The sequence below is a fragment of the Amphiura filiformis genome, chromosome 5 (genome assembly GCF_039555335.1).
Source record: "Amphiura filiformis chromosome 5, Afil_fr2py, whole genome shotgun sequence".
NCBI classification, from domain to species: domain Eukaryota; kingdom Metazoa; phylum Echinodermata; class Ophiuroidea; order Amphilepidida; family Amphiuridae; genus Amphiura; species Amphiura filiformis.
Window position 1 is genome coordinate 27199673 of NC_092632.1, and position 22159 is coordinate 27221831.

Consider the following 22159-nt stretch of genomic DNA (forward strand, 5'->3'; position numbering starts at 1 on the left):
ATTTTAGATTAATATTAAAAGATATTAATTAATTAAATAAATAGTTGTACTTTATTTTTCTCAATGACATTATTTATTAGCATTAAATAAAAACTCCATGATTTCAATTAGGTGTAAGTTGGGACATATGACTTGACAAGCATTACAAAAATTAAAATGCCAAACAATCAGGTTTGAAAAAAAAATGACCAAATTAAAAGATCGTACATTTATGGCTTTAACTTTTGATTTATATACATTTTTATGCATATTCCTGCATATTGGGATATCGCTAGTATGAGTTTTCAATTCCCCTGTCAAATAGACCTTAAAATGTGTTTAAACTTAATATGAGCATAAAATTCTAGAATTTGATTTAATATGATTTAGATATCATATCTATAGACCAATTTGGTGAATGAATTGTGGAAAAATAAACAATTTTATCAAGACAATTTTCACCAAACTTTTTTATGATGCAGTTCTTCTCCAGGATTGTTACTTTCTATTTATAGTACTTTATAATAGCTGATGAACTACTTCAAAAAAGGATTTTAAAAGATTTATATTTCAATAATTATCTTGAAAAGTTTGCAACTGGTGTATGTATGATGCCATGAACATTTAATTACACAAATTATATTGAAAATTTGTATTATGTAGTAATATTACATTATAGCCTTGACCTATTGAGATCTACCAATGTTTCATCACAGATATTGGAATGTTATGTGGCGGCTTTTACTGGCCACACTGTCCTGTGATTTGAGCATTTTGACCGACGGGTGAAACACATTTTGACGAATTTTAGCTCTTATTGTACTCATTTCGAAATATTTGAGTCATATTTTGATTCATTCCGACCCATTTTCATCCTTTTCGATCCATTCCTATCCTTTTCCCATCCATTTCCATCCTTTTCCATCCATTTCCATACGTTTCGATACGTTACTAAATTTACAACTACCCATAAACCTATGGGTATGGATGGGTATTTGTAAATTTAGTAACGTATCGAAACGTATGGAAATGGATGGAAAAGGATGGAAATGGATGGAAATGGATGGGAAAAGGATATAAGGAACAGATCGAAAAGGATGTAAATGGGTCGGAATGAATCAAAATATGACTCGAACATCTCGAAATGAGTTTATACAATAAGAGCTAAAATTCATCAAAATGTGTTTTCTTATCCTGTGTCTTCATTTGTTTTCCTGTCTTCCCTATTTTTGCATTTCTTTCTTTCTTGCTTTTTCTTTTCATGCAAATAAAATTCAAATATTAGTAATCATGGTAATGGAAGGAAGAAAGAACAATTAGGCCTTGATTTTCTTTTAATTAATCAATTAACACAAGAAGGAAAAAAAAAAGCACAATTCTTCTTTAATTTTAGATTAATATTAAAAGATATTAATTAATTAAATAAATAGTTGTACTTTATTTTTCTCAATGACATTATTTATTAGCATTATATAAAAACTCCATGATCCCAATTAGGTGTAAGTTGGGACATATGACTTGACATGCATTACAAAAATTAATATGCCAAAAAATCAGGTTTGAAAAAAATTGACCAAACTCAATTTAAAAGATCGTACATGGCTTTAACTTTTGATTTATATACATTTTATAGGCCTATTCCTGCATGTAGGAGGATATCGCTGGTATGAGTTTCCAATTCCCCTATCAAATAGACCTTAAAATGTGTTTAAATTTAATCTGAGCATAAAATTCTAAAATTTGATTTAATATGATTTAGATATCATATCTATAGACCAATTTGGTGAATGAATTGTGGAAAAATACACAATTTTTACTCAAGACAATTTTCACCAAACTTTTTATGATGCAGTTCTTCTCCAGGATTGTTACTTTCTATTTATAGTACTTTTTAATAGCTGATGAACTACTTCAAAAAAGGATTTTAAAAGATTTATATTTCAATAATTATCTTGAAAAGTTTGCAACTGGTGTATGTATGATGCCATGAACATTTAATTACACAAATTATGTTGAAAATTTGTATTATGTAGTAATATTACATCATGGCCTTGACCTATTGAGATCTGCCAATGTTTCATCACAGATATTGGAATATAATACTATCTGTGGTTTCATGCTGCTGTGGCGGCTTTTACTGACCACACTGTCCTGTGATTTGAGCATAAGTTTGACCGACGGGTGAAACACATTTTGACGAATTTTAGCTCTTTGTACTACTTTCGAGATATTTGAGTCATATTTTGATTCATTACGACCCATTTTCATCCTTTTCGATCCGTTCCTATCCTTTCTCCATCCATTTCCATCCTTTTCCATCCATTTCCATGCGTTTCCATCCGGGGGGTACTCAAGTTTGGTTTTGGTAGGGACGTGCCGCTGAGATTTTGGAAGTAGACCCATAAATATACCAATTTGTCAAGAAATTTGGACCCATTGATATACCAAAAGTCAAAATTTTCGGCCGAATTTACCCAAAATTGTCTTAGTTTTTACAAATTTTCCCAAAATTTTGGGAAAATTTTGAAAATTTTAGCTAGATTAAGGAAAAATTGGGCTGTTTTCCGAAAAAATTGAGAAAATGTTGAAAAAGGACCCATTCATATACCAAAATAAAAAAAAAAAAAGGGGTCATTGATATACCAGAAGGCTGAAAATGCTACCCATGTTTTCGGCACGTCCCCGTATGGTCATTTGTACTGAGTACCCCGGGGTTTCCATACGTTACTAAATTTAGACCTTAATCAACCAACATTTTATGGAGATGGTTTGGCTATATCAGATATATAGGTGAAATGTCAAGAACACTTGATGGACAAATTGAAGATCCGGGCTGAATATTAAAATAATTATACTTTTGAATTGAGTTCTACCTTAAGCAAAAGCCTCAATCTAAAAGACTCAAATGTAAACCAATTGTTGAAATATGAAAAAAAATGAACATTTAAAAATTCCACACAAGGGCCTATATGGTGAACTAATTTGTGGGCCTTTCTCAAAATTACGAAATGTAATCATTTATTTCCAGTCAAATTTAATTCAAGATAGGGTGATTACATTCAGGTGAATACATGATGTAGGTCTACATAAAATGGTCACTAAAATTGACCAAATAAGTCTATTATATTTTGGGTTTTTTTAATTTTGAACCACATGTCATTGTCCCAAGGAAAACGATATTATTAAAGGCGTTTAAAAAAATTTTACATTTTTTTTTTCATGCGATTTTACATTATTTTTCATTTTTATATACTTTTCAGTGATTTAGAAATGTTGGCTAATTTTTACAATGATTTTTCCTATTATTTCACATTATATCCTGCGATTATATATTTTTCTTGTGATTTCATATTTTTCATGTGCTTTTAAATTTTTGCCTGTGATTATTTTTTGCCAATATTTATTTAGGTGCTTTTGGGGAAAAAATCTATTATTTTAGTATGAAAGGGCAAAATTTTCATATGATGGACGGCGTTTCATCACAGCTACATACACTTTGAGTACATATCATTAAATGTATACCATTTACATACAGGACTGTTAAATTTCAAAAATAATTTGACAAATTTTGTCAAAATGTGTCAACATTTTCCCTCATATGACATGTCAAATTTGTATTTGTTTACAAAACTGAGCCTATAATAAATATAAATCATGCATATCACTAACGAAAAATTGGAATCAACTAGAATTTGGGGAATTATTTTTTTGTGAATATCTGCTGAAACATACCCAAAGTTAAAATAGCTGAAATGCAAATCTGCTGCACATCTCGGCCCAGCAAACACATAAACGTTTTAAAACGTTTTAAATAAGTTATATTTTGGCTTTTGGTTTAGGTAAAAACGTTTTAATAACATTAAAATGTCGGGTTATATAAAGGTCATGATAACGTTTTAAAACGTTTTGTATAAAACACACTACAACAATATTTCTAAATGTTTTCAAAAAATGTTATTGTAAACTATTTTTGCAAACATTTTTGCCAAATATTGTGTCAATACTTAAATAACATTATGTTAAAACATTTGAACACAGCAAACACAGAAATGTTCTTAAAATGTTTTTTTCAAAACCTTTTAATAACATTTAAATGTCGGGTTATATAAAGGTCATGAAAACGTTTTTAAAACGTTATTGAAAATATTTTGGGCAAACATTTTTCGCAAAATATTTTTTCAACCCCAAAATAACATTATGTTTAGAATGTTTTGTATCAAGTTTTCAAGAATGTTTTTGGAATGTTATTAAAACGTTTTTATACCCTTTATATATAACCCGACATTTAAACGTTTTCTGTAAAACATTTTTGTTTGCTGAGCAGTAGATTATCAAAAAATGTTTTTAAGGTTATGAAAACGTTTTATACTCTTAATATACCCTTTACATAACCCGACATTTAAACGTTTTCTAACAACCTTTTATAACCTTTTGCGAATGATGTCGAAAACGTTTTGTGTTTGCTGGGTACCCACCTTTCCACTAGGGGTCTTAATTCAGAGAGAAGGTAAAAAAAAAGGGATCATTCCATGAGACTGGGGAAAATCATACCAAAAACAAACGCAGGGGTCTGGCATTCGGTGAGAGATTATCAAAAATGTGTCCAAAATTCATGAAAAAAAGGAATCTTTTGGTGACAGGCAAACAAAAAGGGGGTAATTGTGTGAGAATGAGTTCAGTTAAACAAATAAGGGGGTCATGTGGGTGAGAGGGAGTTGAAAATGGGGTCAATGTAGTCCTGCAAGCAAGACCCCCCCATTTAGGGTGGATTTCAGGTTTTCGGAATTACTCTGGGCCAAAATTTAATTTTTTATTTTGATGTATATGTGGTGTTTCCAATTTTTTCCTAAAATCTACAAAATTCTTTTATATGTTTTAGCAAATTTTTGCGCAATTTTGTCCATACTACTATAAATAGTTGGGCAAATTTACCATAATTTTAAACAGAAAAATGTTGGTCACCTCATCAAATTTGGTTTATTTTGTGTGTATTTTTAAATCCCAGCCGCATACCCCAACCCAAATCAAAATCAAGAACTTTCCCCATCCCTTTTGTAAATACTAACTCAGGCGACTATTAGTATTTTAATTTAATTTACTCATTAGTCATTTTTCTTTATTGTTGTGAAGTTTATGCAGTTTCCTTATAAAAAGTCTTGGGATATCTTTTATAGAACCTATACATTTTCTCTTGCTTGAGTGTAATCTTTATTTGTCTGAGCTGAGTATTTGAATGGAAACACTAGGTTATGCTCCCCATCCACAATATTTTTCCGCAGTTAACATTTGCATGGCATACATAATGTACATTAGTATTATGAGGTTAGAGATTCCACATAATGCCATTATTATTTCCCTTACCTAACAAAAAGAAACAAAATAAAGTCTGCACAAAAAGTAACACAGCTGTTACAAAAATACGTCTATAGCTTCAGAACCAATAACTGTTTTCAAAATATTTTAACACTGAGGAAAGGATGAATTATTTACGCGCATTGTGATGCCCCATTTGTCAAATGCCGTTCAATATTAACAACACAGTAGTGTTTTAAATAAAAATATCCGAATTTAAAAGTTGCCGTTTAGAGCGATCAATGGTTATTATGCCAGCTCTGTAGCACGTAAAGCTCGCCATTATCTTCACGTTTACTTCAAATCAATACAAATAACTGCAATTTTTAAATTCAAATATTTTTCTTTCAAAACACTGCTGTATTGTTAATATTGAACAAAATTGGACAAATTGGGTATCAAAATGCGCCTTGCGTGTACATAAGCATGCAGACACGCTAAACTGAGCAACAAAATAAAAATAGGTAAAGTTCAATGGCCAAATATGATCAATTCCAGGACCCACAACAGTGCCAGGTATAAAAAAAAAAAAAAAAAGTACAATGGAACAGTGAAATAAGTGAAGAAAATCACTGTTTGTGCACATAAGCAGACAAATCAATCAGAATTGACTAATATGTGAATGTTGCAATTTTTGCTATCTTCAGTAGATAGCAGATGCCTGTCCCAGTGCTGCGGATGCTAAAGCTTAAACAATTTTCCACAAAATGTCAAGAGTCCCAAAAGATCATGGAAAATTAGTTTTTCAAGTTTCCAATATTTGTCTTGGCCCTTCAGAGCCATATTACGCGTAAAATAAAGGAATATGACTGATGATGCAAGTCCTGTTGAAATGACAGCAGTGGCCTTTTTCAGTTCTTCGAATTTCAGAAAATAATTGAAAAAAATGTACCTGCCTGAAAATTCTAAAATATTTTGTTCTCATCATAGCATAATTCATGGGTAATTAGGTGGACACTTAGAGTGAAAATGCCTTCTTTGAGTCACTTTGAAAACAATTATAAGGCTTTGTAGAAATACTAAATTGGTCAATAATATAATTAATATAAATTTTACGAATTTAGAACAAATGGCAATTTATTGTACCTAAAAATGTTAATATTGTCCATGTATAGGCACACTTTATCTCATATTCTATGACTACACCTACATCTCAGTCATTTAAGGAAATGTAGTCGAGCTGAGAAAATGTCATTTATCGAAGCCATTTTACACAGTAAAGGGATTGTTTTGGGGTGAAAAAATTGGTGTCACTTTAATAAAACCTATAGCACAGGGTGTCCCAAAAATAATTTTTTTGTAAAGAAACCTTTAATCATTAGCTTTAATAGATTGAAAAAAAATCAATCAGCTCACAACTTTTGAAGATTTGCTGTTTTTTTTAGAAATGTACCCCTTTTCCCCTCTGTCCACGGAGGAGGTTTGGCTACTTCAAAGATTAAAAAGAAGCACACGTATCATGCATGAATATCAAACATTACTCCATGATAACTTTATAAAAAACAACTTTATTTGGGGAATGGGCTTTACCGGTGGGCTTATGGGCTATGGAATTGTGGGCAAAATGGATGTGGAGTAGCACTTCTTTTGCTATACTTGCAGTTACTTATTTTTTTGTTTATTTATGCCTTTTGTTTATTATGTTTCTTACTTTGTTGTTTATTGCTTTCTTTTATTTACAACATAAGTCATTTCTCTTTTGGGATTAAAAGGTAGCTCTGAAAAGGGCTGTTTGGGTTGTCTTTGGTTCTTCTGAAGTGAGTTTACTGTGCTGCTCTGCCCTTAGACTATGCCACAGTCGATTTTTGATAAATAAAAGCACATTATTAATCATGATGAAAGCATTCAGCTGAACTCGAAATTATACTGATATTTATTACATCAAATACTAGTATAAAATTGTTATGAAAAAGTTTATATAAATTTATTAGTGACAGTAAAAGTAAAGTGTAACATATCATAATGTCATAATTATATTGGCACTTCAATACTGAACAATTCTGATTTTAGAATCTACCAGTTTATTAATCGCGAAAGTCCGAGTTAAAAATCGACTATGTACTTTGACTTTGAACGGGCAAAGTCCCTAACCCACACACTGTTTTAAAAATAAGTTTAAAAACTTTTTTCTTTAACAAATTAATCAATTATCAGGATCAGGGCCTATGCTATACAGAAAGATAGCGGCTTTTCTCACATGGCGAGGAACAACAGAGTCAAACGCACCCTCCACCAAAGGAAAATTAAGAAAACATCACGGTGCTCAAGACTAAACCACAAGAACACGCAGAAATTAAAGAAAAAACATCAAGAAATAGAGAGAGCCTCGGCTTTCATTACTAACCTATCGGACTATGAGCTTTCGGACGACCAAATCCTAGCTCTATCCAAAGGTCTTGGGTTCATCCCTACTCCCCGACAAACCGAGCAAAAACGCCATCATGCGTGATTGTAATGACCTCATAAAATTATGAGAATAAGGTACCACGCCTCACTCAGTAAATGGCCTAAAAGACACAAGTTTAGACTTCCATCGTAATGCCAACCAGGTCCCACCATGTGCAATGACCTGGACTTTTCGAGAATCTTAAAGTGGAACTGTCCGAAATCCCAACCAAGAAAGTCAAACCCAACTATAACCCAAATGAGAAAAGGGCATGGGAAACTCTGAAGAAAAACACTCAGATAATACTCAAACCCTACGACAAAGGTAGAGGTATAGCAGTAATATCTAAGCAACACTACCTAGAAGAGGGATACCGACAACTAAGTAGAAATGACCAGTACCTAAAACTAGATTATAACCCAACAAAGGCTACAGCAGACATGCATGCTACACAGTCTAGCCTGCGAAATGTATGTTGAAAAACAAATCGACATAGCTTTGACAGACTACCTGGACCCATTTAATGGGCAAATGAGAACCCCGGTTTTCTTCATGCTACCTAAAGTCCACAAAACCCCTCCACCAGGAGTACGATTTGTAGGAAGACCAGTTGTCTCCAACTGCTCCTCTCCACTGGAGAGGGCCTCAGAACTCAAAGACTTCTACCTTCTACCAGTGGTGAGATCCCAACCCACTTACCTGAAGGATACAGGGGACACCATCAGGAAGATCGAAAACTTGACTCTACCTTAGCCAGTCTGGATGTGGTTTCGATGTTCACATCGGTCCCACAAGATCGAGCTTTTCGAGTTACTTTGGAGACACTCGCAAATCTGGACCCTTTTGATTACGACCCAATCATTCCAGATATGAAATACATGGTAGAACTCCTACGCCTGGTGTTATACAGAATTCTTTTGAATTCAATGACGAATACTTCCTACAAACCTCAGGGGTACCTATGGGCCAAAGATCATCAGGTAGCATATGTAACCTTGTAGTCCATGAATTGGAAAACAAGATCTTACAATCGACTACACACATCCACACCTTATACAGGTATATGGATGACACGTTAGTTTTCTGGACGGGAAGTTTAGAAGACCTACAAACTTTCGTCCAGCAGGTGAACACCTTCCACGACACTCTGAAGTTTACATATGAAGCTTCCGAGGACACCATCCAATTCCTAGACCTGGTCATATACAAAGGCAAACGCTTTAAAGAGAAAGGTATCCTGGACATCAAATGTCATACAAAGAAAACAGAGACAGGACAATTCTTACATAGATCATCATGCCACCCACAGCCAGTTTTCGATGGTTTCGTACGCGCTGAAGTCATGCGATACGCAAGAAATAATAACAACTATGAAACATTCTTGGAAAAGAAAGATTTCTTCATGGAGAAACTTTCCACCAGAGGCTACAGCGAAGCTGAACTTCTCAAGGCGGGTTCCTCAATCAACTTTGAAGACCGCCATTTATTCCTCGAGGAGAAACCAAAATCTCGAGAAATAGGCTACCTTTGGTTTTCAAAACCAAATATGCCCCGCATTTCGCGGGCAAGCGCATAAAACAGGCTATACAGAAACATTGGAATATTATCAGCAACAATCAGAAGCTGAAAATAACATTCCCCAAACCACCAATGATAGGCTACAGCAGAGCTGAGAACCTGCAGGACTCACTAGTAAAGGCCAAACTTCCATCTCCAGAAGAAGATGATCACACTTATGAGGACTTCATGGGGTACGAGGGCACCCCTCCCGCCTCACCCACCTTACAACAACTTCAAGAACTGGAAACAGAGAGTAGGGGTTTCAACAAATTTGTAGCCATCGAGGATTCAGATACTGAATCCACCAACATACAATAGATCTCTCAATCTGAAGATTTTGAAGAGACGAGGTATCCAGCAACTCTTCTTAATTGTAAACATTAAGAAAATATGCACGAAGACATATAGGCCTACGCACCGGGCCTACGCAACGCCTTGTTAGGTGACAACATGACTCCACCACCAACAAAATAGATAGCCTATAACTTCACGAAGATCTTTCGAATATACACAGGGAAGAGGCAACAGATATAGTGCTACGTGTACCTCATTTAATGAGATACACGTAGCACCAAATTGAAATACCTATGAATATGACCTTCATGCCCATTTTACACTGTAACTCAGAATACAATTCAGGACATTTACGGCTCATTCGTGCTGTACGGTCACATATAGAGTTTTTAATGTATATAACCTACGGGTAGGCCTACGTTACACTCTTTTATGGGATAGAGAGGCAAAATACCGATTTGGACTTTCATCAGTTTGGCTGGACGTTCTGCTACCCCCTTCACCCCCCTTCCTCAGTAATGTTTAAACCTTTTTTTTTTGTGATTAGGGTGAACTTACCCCACCATATGGACGGACCTGCACCAATATGGGGCAAGTGCGCCACGTGGCAAGACTTTTTTTTGTTTGCTCTATCCTGTTGCTATTGTAAGGCCTATAGTTCTGGGATTGTGGTTGTATATAGCTAAGACATATGGCTTTCACATGAGCTAACCAGGTCATCCCTAACCTTAAAATTGACATCGCTAGGCTGGTCAGAAAAAAATAGGGCGAACACTCCCCGCTCTCCTCTATGCACAATGGGCAAGTGGACTACGGGGTAGTCTAAGCGAAGAGGGGGCTTTTTATTTTTTATCGCAAAATCGGTGTAGCCTAAATACCCATAATTAGAGCTATTTTAGCGTGTACAATAATGCCTGGAAAAAGGAGGAGTGACTCTTTTTATTTGTTGTTCTGAGAGATAGGCCCCCTCTAACTATCACAAAACCTTATAAAAGTGTTACTTGTATATTAGCAAGGCTATAGAAAGCTACTTTCTAGACATATTTTTTTGAAAAGTTATAGGCCTAACTGAATTTCAAAAAATAAAAAGAAAATTGAAAAGACCTCAAAAAAGGAAGCGGGAGGGGACGTGAAACATGTTCTATTTTTTTTGGCCTTATCGGTTCCCACTGTGATTCGAATCAGGCCATGGAGGAAGAATAGAGCACGAAGTGTGTGATCAGGCCCGGAGGGGCCACTTACATTACGTGATAGACACCATGCTCATGTATGGACTCTCAAAACGCACCCTAAACGAGTATTACTCACCTCGTGCAAAACATACCCTAAACAAGTAGGCCTATTTTGCCATTTTTTAACACTAATAAAGTAAAAATTCATGTTCATTTTGTTGTTTAATATAAGTAGTTTGAAGTTCCTTAATGTTTTACCCTACGATTTGTTCTGGTAGAAGCCAAACATAGCCTATTTCACCCTTTTTTATTTTGCCATTAAACTTTGGTACCCTAAAAAAGCCTAATCAAGTATTTTGCATGGAAAAGTATACCCTTTTTTTTTTTCTTTGGCAATTCTGGCACCCTTTACACTGTACGCGCGTACATCGCCCGTTCGTGAAAAACTACCCTTTTTACGCGTTTTTGTACACGAGCATGGTGTCCACCTTGTAATGGCAGTGCCCCCCAGGATCAGGCTGAGTGGTGTCCGGTAATCGGTAGGCCTATCCTATCCCCGGGGGGAGGGAGGAACTTCCATACCGGATAGGCCTATTATAGGCCTACATCATGTAGGCCTACCTCGCTCGGGATAGACCCCCTATTTTAAAAACCGGCTTGTACCCAATGACCCAGGGGCGTAGCCAGCTTTTTTGGTCGGGAGGGGGGGGGGGGCAAATAAAATTTCGGGGCAGACGAAAAATTAGTTGCATTATACAATAGATGGACGGTGTACGCGTGTAGCGCAAAAATTGGTGTTTTACACTATTTTTGTCCATTATCAGGATTGAAATGGACTTTATATTTACATTGTGCAGAGCGTAGCGCGCCAAAATTTCGCATTTTACACTATTTTGGCCCATGATCGGGCTGCGGGAAATTCGGTAGAATTTCGGTAGAAAAGGGCTCCTTGCCCCTTTTCTTTTCTTTTGCCCTTTTGTTTTACTCTTTCTTGTTTTGTCTGAGGGGCACTTTTTTCCATCATTTTTTGTCAGGGGGTACTCTGCCCCACCTGCCCCACTGCACCGCTGGCTACGCTACTGCAATCGGACCCCTTTTTGTGTTATTGTCCTACCTAATACCCACTATGACCCCTTTAAAAAATTCAGATACTCAATGACTCCTTTTCTATTTCCTGCTACCCATGACAAAGTTTTGCGAATGGTAGCAAGCTTTGGCAAAAATTGCATTGATCATTAAATTTTCATAGCGAGTGTGTAGAAGAATTCAAATATCACAGATATAATTTTGTAGGTCCTGTGGTTCTTGAGTTATGTTGTAAAGAGGGCTGAAACAACAATACCTTTGTATAACGTACATAACTCATTAACAACAATAAATCAAGCGAGTTTTCAAATGATATGATTTGTAGAATCAACTATTGCAAAACATCGAACTTAGGTGTTATTTTTCAATAATATATTGATTAAGATAATGAAAATAATAATAATAATGATAATAATAATAATAAAACACCATCCCAGAGCCCTCGGACCGAGGCTAATGACAATGTTGGAGCATTTAATATAGTATCTACCAAAGATACTTGATCTATCTTTCTTATTTTAATTAGAGGATCGATTGCATTAATTGATAATTTCGAAAGTTTCACTTAAGGGATCTAAAATGAGCGTTTATTGCGTTTCGACAGTATTTTTTGTGGGACATGAGAGCACCTCAGACCTATCGAATTGCATTCTGAATACGAAGCATGTCTTTCTGATATCAAATATTCTTTGCTAAACCCTTACTATGACTATCCATACATCACACAACATACACACAACAAATATAGCATTTTGGTGTCGGTTTATTGCTGCCAAACGAGAAGCACACACTGTGCCATGCTATACAGAACTAGGTTATCATGCCTACGCTAATACAATAGGGCAGCCTACCACAGGAATCAACGTGATAACTAGGGGGCTGCGCAACCTCAAAAAAACTTGAACACAATTTTTTATTTCTTATTTTTTATTTTTGTTGAACAAGAAAAATCTGAGGGCATAGTACTTGGCTCCTGCCTAGGCTATCCCATGCCAACGTGGTGTTGATTCCTTCCTTCCCGCTATCAACAGTCTTAATCGACCAAAATCCCACCCGAGACTAAAACTGGCTTTAATAAAATATTTACTAATGATTCTAAACAATCATGCTTCTGAGAAGAAGCAACTTGACCCACACTACTTAAATTCAACTGCGCAACAGAATAGAACGTGTTGCCGTGATAGAAACCGAACCTGAAGTGAGGTTACTCACGCACTCTCCCACACAGGAATAGTCATACTATTACGTAACGCAAAGAACATCAATATATTCTTATTCGGGGCTCTCAACCGAATATATTTTATATTTTCATTTTTTGAAAATCACAATATAATACAAATTTTATGACAAATTATAAAAATTTAATATTTTTCAAATTTTTGATATATAACAGTCCTCGAAGTAAATTATATAAATCCAATGATATATTCTTAAAGGGTATGTAGCAGGGAGGAAAAACCGACGGTTAATTGAAAATTTTGACCTTTCATATTGAAGATATAGATTTTTTTCCCAAAAAGACCTAATTTTTTTGGGTGTTTTGGGAAAAAAAATCCATATCTTCAATACGAAAGGTCAAATTTTTAATTGATCGTCGGCATTTCATCCCACCTACATACACGTTAGTATAAGTCATCAGATTTATAAAGTTTCTTCGAGTACTGTTAAATATCAAAAATATCAATTTTAATGATTTGCCATAAAATGTGTATTAAATTGCGAATTTCAAAAACCAAAATTATTTGATATCAGAATAACATTCTTCGTATTCAGAATGCAATTCGATATGTCTGATGTGCCCTAATGTCCCAAAATAAATACTGTCCAAACTTTCATACCCCAGCCCTTAACATGATTAAGAAAAAATGTTTAATCTAATAAACGAGAGACAGGACGGAATTTGGCACCTTATATTTTGAATCATGAATGGTTTTTGTTAAAACATCTAGCCAAAATGATTTAAAAATCAAGTTCGTCTTTGACTAAATTTGGACCAGGAGATAAATAACATGTTAACTGGGTGGGCAAATGCCCACCCAGTAAATTAATTTGCCACCCAGTAAATTCAACTTGCCCATTGCCCAAAAGTGCTCACCCAGTAAATTATTTTGCCCACAAGAAATTGGGCACCATAATAATTATCATAAAACTAGTACCAACGTGCATATCTTGAAATCAACTTGCATTTTGAAATTAATGTTGAATAATGAAAGTGATGCATCTATTCTTAACATTTGCCAATTTATTCATTTACCATCACAAAAAAAAGCGTGTTTAGGAATTAAACACCTTTCTTGCACCACATTTCTAAACATGCTTGATTCCTAAACCCTATAGTGGCAGCCAGCCCTGATATATAGCTACTAACCGCTCCATCTCGGGGCACTTGACGTGATGGGGTGTGCAGACAGCGCACTGCAAAAAGTGTGTTTAGGAATTAAACACTTTTCTAAACACTATCTTGCACCATGTTTTTAAACATGTTTAAATGCTACACATGTTTAGGAATTTGATGGGTATGTGTTTAGGAATTTAACACATGATGTTATGGAATTTGACATTGGTTTTTAGGAATAAAACACTTTTCTTGCACCACGTTTCTAAACATGTTTGATTCCTAAACACCAATGTCAAATTTCCTAAACACAGCCCATCAAATTCCTAAACATGTGTAGCATTTAAACATGATTAAAAAACATGGTGCAAGATAGTGTTTAATTCCTAAACACACTTTTGCAGTGATGTTTACAACTTCGGAGTAAGAATAATTATCACACAGTACAAAATGGTATATAAGAAGCCAAAAAGTAATATACTTTTGAGCAATTTCAACACAAAACCTCAAAACATTCTTATCAAATCATGCTTATGAGCCCAGTAATATGAATATTCATGAATAAGGTGTGTTTTTAATAGACTTGGAGCATTATAATTATTTGAAACTTAGATCCAGATATACCGTATGCATGCATTGTTCATTTCAAGTCTTTGAGATTGCACAAATAGGTAATAGCATTATGAAAATTGACTGAAATCAATCTAAATTTTAAATGTTGAAAAAATGCATGTTATTTTACATTGTCATCTTTTTACACCTTTTGACTGTGATTCTGCATCCGTCTTTATTATTATTTTGTGCAACATTGGGGCCTATGTTATAAGAATTAAGAATTATAAAAATTTAAGGGGGCACAACACCCCTGGTCAATTTTTTGTCTATTTTCTCAAAAATTATAGCACAAGGACTACAACTACTGTACTGAAAATTCAGCAACTCAAAGTTAGTAGTTATTGATGTATTGATCAAAAATAGTTTTTCCCTTATTTTTAACTGTAACTCCACAACTGTTGTCTGTGCTGAAATAAAATTTCCAGTGCAGTAGTTGTAGTCCTTGCCCCTATAATATACATATCTTACTTGTCCCCAATGCGCTAAATTTTTTAAAGAAAAATGCAAAAATAGGCACAAATTCGGGCAGGGGTGTAGTACCCCCTTAAGATTATCAATTATTTTAAACTGTTGTGATTTGGTAGTTCACAGCATCTTACGAATGGTAGTGAGTTTTGGCAAAAACTGCATTGCTCAATTCATAGCGAGCGTGTAGAAGAATTGAAATAAAACAAATTAATAGGTACTGCGGTTCTTGAATTACATTGTAAAGAGGGCTGAAACAACAACACTTTTGTAAAACGTACATAACTTATTAACAACAATAAATTAAGCAAGTTTGCAAAGTATACGATTTGTAGAATGAACTTTTGCAAAACATCAAGGTATTAAGTTTCAATAATATATTGATCTAGATAATGAAAATCGATTAGGAAGAGGTGAGCGAATATGAAAAGGGCCTGTTGATCAAACTTGGAATGAACTGCACCCGGGAACTGCATTGACGCATGCATTATTTAAACGCTCATTTCTTCGCAATTGGTCAATTGATTCAAGTAAAATTGACATATAAGATGCAAAATAAGATGGGCTATACGCTGCTTTTTAAATTTTTTTGATTTGGTTGCTTAATTTTCAACTTACGGCCAAATTAGTTTGCCCGGTAATTTTTTCTGGGACACCCTGTACAACTTTAATGTTTACACGTTTAAACTTTATCAAAACAACTTGTTCCAGGTCCACCTGTTTTCTTTACGAATTCTATCTTATTCATTCAAGAAACAGCAATTTTTTATTTCCGACTAATAAGTACCGGGCCAGCTCATCCTGGCCCAGTCCAAAAAGGTCTTTGGGTAGCCGCGCCTAAAAAAGGGGTCATCAGGGTGATCATCATCGTCATCATCATCATCAAATCATCCGAAGCATCATCATTATATCCAAGTCATCATCCGAGTCAGTGACTGAATCTGATGCATCGGCATCTTGTCATCCTCATTGTCACCATGATCATCTAAGTCCTCATTATCCTAGGCATCATCATCATTCTTATCTAGTACATCATCACCACCATCATCATCATCATCTGAGTCATCACTGAGTCATTATATGAGTCACCATATGAGTCATCTGAGAAATCATCATCATCTGAGTCATCATCATTATCTGAATCGTTATCATTATCATCATCATCATCATCATCATTTGAGTAATCCTCCTCATCCGAAACATCGGCAACATCAGGGTCATCATCCTCAGGTACATCATTATTTTTGGTGATACAATACACACTAATTTTACAATTGTTTGAATTGTAGGCCTAATGATTCTAAATTTTATTTGCCCATATTAACGATAGGCCTACTGATACATGGTTAGACGGACGTGGTATATTGTGTCTCTTCGCATCGAATAAATGAAACCCGTGGTTCCCCTGGTTGGCGCAAATTCCCCGACAACGAGAAAATTGCTACCGCAATTTACATTAGAAATACGTTATAATTGTTCTGGCGCATCGGCACCTCTTGACTGGTTGGCCAAGCCGGAAATCGACCCGTATCATTCATTGAACGGCGGAATTTCCACAGAAATTTGTCCATTGGCTTTTACGCAAACAAAAGACCTTGACCGGTCTTTGGGCAAAAACAATTATTTCAAAAACGCATAGGTTAAGGTGATACAGATATGCAAGAGAATAAAAAATTAGATCATTGGGATAAAATCATCGTGCTACACGGATAAACATAAACCAGTAAGCCGGGGGGAGGGGGACTCCCATATATTGGTACGCATCATGTGCCTGTCAATAGATCCCCATTTTTGAGGCAAATCTGCCACCCGATGAACCCCTTTTTTCAGCAGAATACACCCAATGACTCCCTCTTTGTTTCAGAAATAGGACATTTTTTACATTTTTGTAGCAATTTTTGTTTAAAATGACCCAGTGTCCGTACTCCGGATCCGGTAGGCACAGATATGTCATTTTCATATTCGAATGCCCCCGGCCCCGGGACCAGGAATCTTTAGAGGATATTTAGGCTGAGGAAAGAGCCTGTCCAATTATTATAAGCCCTAATAAAATTGGAGGAGTCAATAATATGTTTGCCCTCCACCTTTTGGGGCCAGTTCAAAAGGGGAGGGGGAAGGGTTTGATGGCAGGCAGGGAGGAGGGAAAAGCAATTGAATATATGAATACAAAACCCACCCAAGTCCACAGTTTGGCCAAATTGAGTTAAGCATGGGAAATTGTTGCTATACATAGGCCTGTTATATGTATGAAAGAACAACTCCAGTTCTCAAATCCTGGACTTGGGTGGTTCTTTCATACATGCTATTTTTCACATGCTCAATAGACACAGAGGATGAATTTTTACGGAGATTTGCCACGCAGACTTTTTGATGCTGAATTTCTCTATAGGCCTACTTACTTTTTGCTGGGTTTTTTTTAAACCCAAAACCGTGGCACATCCCCGTATACCTTCAACCAGGGAGAACCCCCTCTGGGGAGGGGGCATGGGAGGGGGAAATTCAACCGGTCAGAACCCTTGTCTCTCTTCAAGCTAGCTTTCGCAGATAGTTATTTTTCATAAGAACTACAATAAACATTGACAGAGAAAATCATCGCAGGGCACACGGATGATCACCTTAAACCATGGACTGTTGAACATGTTCCGTTATATGCAAATGTATTAACCCATGCAATCACGACAGCCATACGGTAGCAGGACGCTATTAAAGAACAGTAATACACAAATAAATAAATAAATATAATTAATAACAATTATAAGTATAAAATGCATGATAATGACCATGACGAACACACGACAAGAACATGAATACCAAACCATTAACGAAGAACTGGAATTAGTAATAAAGAAAATAAATATTTATAGATGTTCGAGAGCTTCGATCCCTGGCTTCGATATTCAGAATCCGGTTCAGAATATGGTGGGTTAATATCCAATCTATTACGATAATTCTGTGAGTAAACACCATCACTAGCGTGCTAGGATCCACGACATGCTCATCTATCAGGGCACAGTTCTTTAATCCCAATACGTCTGTACACTCATTGAATGACCTTTAAAAATTGGGGTACAAAAACTCATACGCTGCAACTTGAGGTTAAATTTTGCACTATGGATGTTTAATTGAGCTTATTGAACTATGTTATTTGGGATGAGGCTATTGTGGTCCATAGTGCATGCAGTTTTATATCAAGAAGGTTCAGGTTGCATACAGTATCTTCTCATGTGTATCTCGGCGCAGTCGGCATTGCTGGATAGCGGCCGCTTTTGAGCAGTTGCTGGATGTCGGCCGCCTTATCTTCTCTATTTCGGCGCAGTCGGCATTGCTGGATAGCGGCCGCTTTTGAGCAATTGCTGGATGTCGGCCGCTTTTCAGGGATTACTTGATGGATAGCGGCCGCTTATGAGCAATTGCTGGATGTCGGCCGCTTTTCACGGATTGCTTGCTGGATATCGGCCGCTTTTGCGCAATTGCTGGATGTCGGCCGCTTTTCAGGCATTGCCAGATAGCGGCCGCTTTTGCGGGATTTCGGGATAGCGGGATTTCAGCATTGCGGGATGTATATTTAGGCGGGGCGGGTATTTAGGCGGGCGGATATCTAGGCGGGCGGATATTTAGGCGGGCGGGTATTTAAACTTGCAGACGGCTGCATACACTAGGCGGGCGGGTGTTTTAGTTGTCGGGGTCGGCATATTTATTAAATAATTTTGTCGGGGTCGGCATAATTTGGGCGCAGGCGGCACAAATTTAAGCGGGTCGGTGCTAGAAACAAAAAGTAAAAGCACTCTTCAAATGGTCGGCTTTTTTTTTGTCGGGTCGGCATATTATTTGGCGCAGTCGGGTGAAACTTCGTCGGGTCGGGGGTCCGCTCTCGCTTTCCGTAATTGCCAGATAGCGGCCGCTTTTGCGGGATTTCGGGATAGCGGGATTTCAGCATTGCGGGATTTATATTTAGGCGGGCGGGTATTTAGGCGGGCGGATATCTAGGCGGGGCGGATATTTAGGCGGGCGGGTATTTAAACTTGCAGACGGCTGCATACACTAGGCGGGCGGGTGTTTTAGTTGTCGGGGTCGGCATATTTATTAAATAATTTTGTCGGGGTCGGCATAATTTGGGCGCAGGCGGCACAAATTTAAGCGGGTCGGTGCTAGAAACAAAAAGTAAAAGCACTCTTCAAATGGTCGGCTTTTTTTTTTTGTCGGGTCGGCATATTATTTGGCGCAGTCGGGTGAAACTTCGTCGGGTCGGGGGTCCGCTCTCGCTTTCCGTACATCCACCCTCCCGTCACCGCCACTAATCTCGAGTTTACCTTTATCGTAAACGTGTTGATTCTATTTTAGCCCATTTTTACCATGTTTACGACGCTAAAGAAAGTACTCGTAACCTTAGATGATAATTATAGCGATCACTTTATGCATTAGCTTTGCCAATAAAACGGACATTCTGTCTCATTTAAAGGTTTCTAATCTGAATGTTGATACTGAATCAGATGAATTCCGAGGAGTTAAAGAAGCTCTTGCCAAAAACCAACCCAAAGGCCTACTGGCGTTTGAACTGACAAAAACTGAATTTGCTGAAACCCTTTCGATGAAGCCTGATAGTCTCTTCGTTGAAAAGATGTTTGAACTGGCGGATAAAACCAACAGTGGAACGATCTCATTCCGGGAGTTTTTGGATGTCCTCGTTATCTTTACTAAAGGTATGTCTCGCCCTGTTCGATCACCTATTCACAGTAATTAAGATACCCAACCTTCAGCGCATTTCATGGTGAAAGAAGTTTCTCATACATAGGACCAGCACTGTGGAACACAACAGTGGCGTAGCGTGAGTCTTCCTATTGGAGGGCACCGACCATGATTGGGGGCACCGGGCCTGATTGGGTGGGGGCATTTTTCGGCAATTTTCCTATTGGATTTTTTAAATCTTCAGATCGAATGGGCCACGTCCCCCTGTGCCCCTATGACGCTACGGCACTGGAACACAATACCAATTGACATCAGGACTCATTTAACATGTTTAAAAGAAGTTAAAACATATTTGTTCAAAACATATTATCATGTTTAACATTTTCTTTCTGTTCAGCATTGAGTGTGGTCATCATTTAGAACATAAACGACAGGAATTTTTGTTTTTCCTATCCTCTATCGTGTCATAGAGGATAGGCAGGTGCAATACTTTGAGTAGTGGATGCCGGCGCACCCATCGTTTATTCTCATTCGTAGTCAGTTAAATATGCTAAAATGAACGAAACTAGTCGGCAACTTCAGTTGCACGTATTGCGATCCCGTGCGCATATTATACGCACTACTCCAATTCCAAATATAAAAAAATTGATGGTATAAAATTGAACATAGACGAGACAAACTATGCGCCGGTTGATCAGTTGTAAAGTCACCCTTAAGATTTCTCGCGATTCACAATACAACGCGCCGCCAACGGTTGCTCTTGCTAGTCCAATATTTGACCTCCAGGGTCGACATTGCATCTTTACCCACCATTGGATTTTCACGTGAGTGTGATGATAATAATGTTGCAAACAGTTCGAAAATGGATCTACTACAAATGTAAACTGCTGTTTTAAAGCATTTGCGTGTAACATCACATTTAAACACACAATGACAAGTTCCTGTGTTGTATACGTATTACGCGGGCTTTAGATGTTGACAGTTTCCCATGATGCACTGCCTATTTTGGCATCTACCCAGCAACCGCTGGAGGCGCTTCGTATTGTGAATCGACCTAATTCCTAGAACCCTTTCCGAAGAAACCAAAACTACCTCATCGTTGATGCACATTTTGACTGTTATTAAAGTAACGATGTGATCGATATTAATGTATAGTCTCGGTTTCGGTTTTGATTACCGAAATGGTCTGCTGTAATCTGAGTAATAAATATCGCCGATTTTGACATTCTCTTTGCTGGCATTAGGTCAACCTGAAGATAAAATGCGTATGATGTTTAACATGTATGACCTTGACGGATCGGGAGCATTAGATCGAAGCAAATTCAATACTATGTTAAAGTAAGTGCACTCTATAAATTGTCTTGAATTAAACATTGCACTCTATAATAAATGCCCAGCCTGGATACGTTTAAATTAGAGGGGTGAGCTTTGCCAGTCGTCCGGTCCGTATCACAGTGGGTCCGTATGCAAAGCGTCATATCTGTACATAGCTATTGTAATCAAATGTTTGAGGCAACTGACCCAATGGGACATGGTTACATAATACTTGAAGACGGTAAAGACACGATGGTTCAAATCAATGCTGATGCTTTTGATATGTAATCTGAGAACAAACATGACTTTTTGATGTAGAGTTATTGACAAAAGTCAATTTGCTCTGATATGCACATATGAAAGAAGAAGTAAACAAGCTTTTGTAAAGATCTTCTTGGAAAATGCACATAACCAGCACTACAGCGTCCCGTGCTTATAGATGAAGAAATTGTGAAAAGTGTTAATTCTAATCAATGTTTATGTTCTTTTTTAAAGATCTATGATGGAGATGGTTAACGCATCATTAGAATCATCCCAACTAGAGAAAGTCATTAATTCGATGTTCATTGCTGCTGGGTTTGAAAATAAAGCAGAATTAACATTCCAAGACTTCATCGTTTTGATGGCTGAACATAAGGACGATTTTAACGAATCGGCACTGCAAATATCTGGTAAATAGCTATCTGGGCGCAAACCTATCAGCAGTTTCTACGAGATAACAGTTTCATGCTGTTAAGGCCTAGATATGCCATGTTATAAAAATGAATCTAATATAGAATCGATAAGATGTTATTTCCTAAAAGTGAGGTAAATTTCGATATTTATGCCGATAAGTTGGCCATGAGTTTTGGGTTTCGAAATGACTGGATATCCCTTTAATATTTATATACTTACAGGTAGCATCAACGTCTTCCA

The 22159-nt window shown here is 36.7% G+C and overlaps 1 protein-coding gene across 1 annotated transcript in view; it reads left to right on the forward strand.

Moving 5' to 3' along the window:
* Positions 1-21926, forward strand: part of LOC140152897 (dual oxidase 2-like) — a 93539-nt gene extending 71613 nt beyond the window's left edge. Inside the window, exons 5-7 of the mRNA XM_072175426.1 lie at positions 19704-19944; positions 21175-21268; positions 21740-21926. Coding sequence (XP_072031527.1) covers positions 19704-19944; positions 21175-21268; positions 21740-21923 — 519 coding nt within the window. The 3' untranslated portion in view covers positions 21924-21926. The remainder of the gene's footprint in view (positions 1-19703; positions 19945-21174; positions 21269-21739) is intronic.
* The last annotated feature ends 233 nt before the right edge of the window (positions 21927-22159 follow it).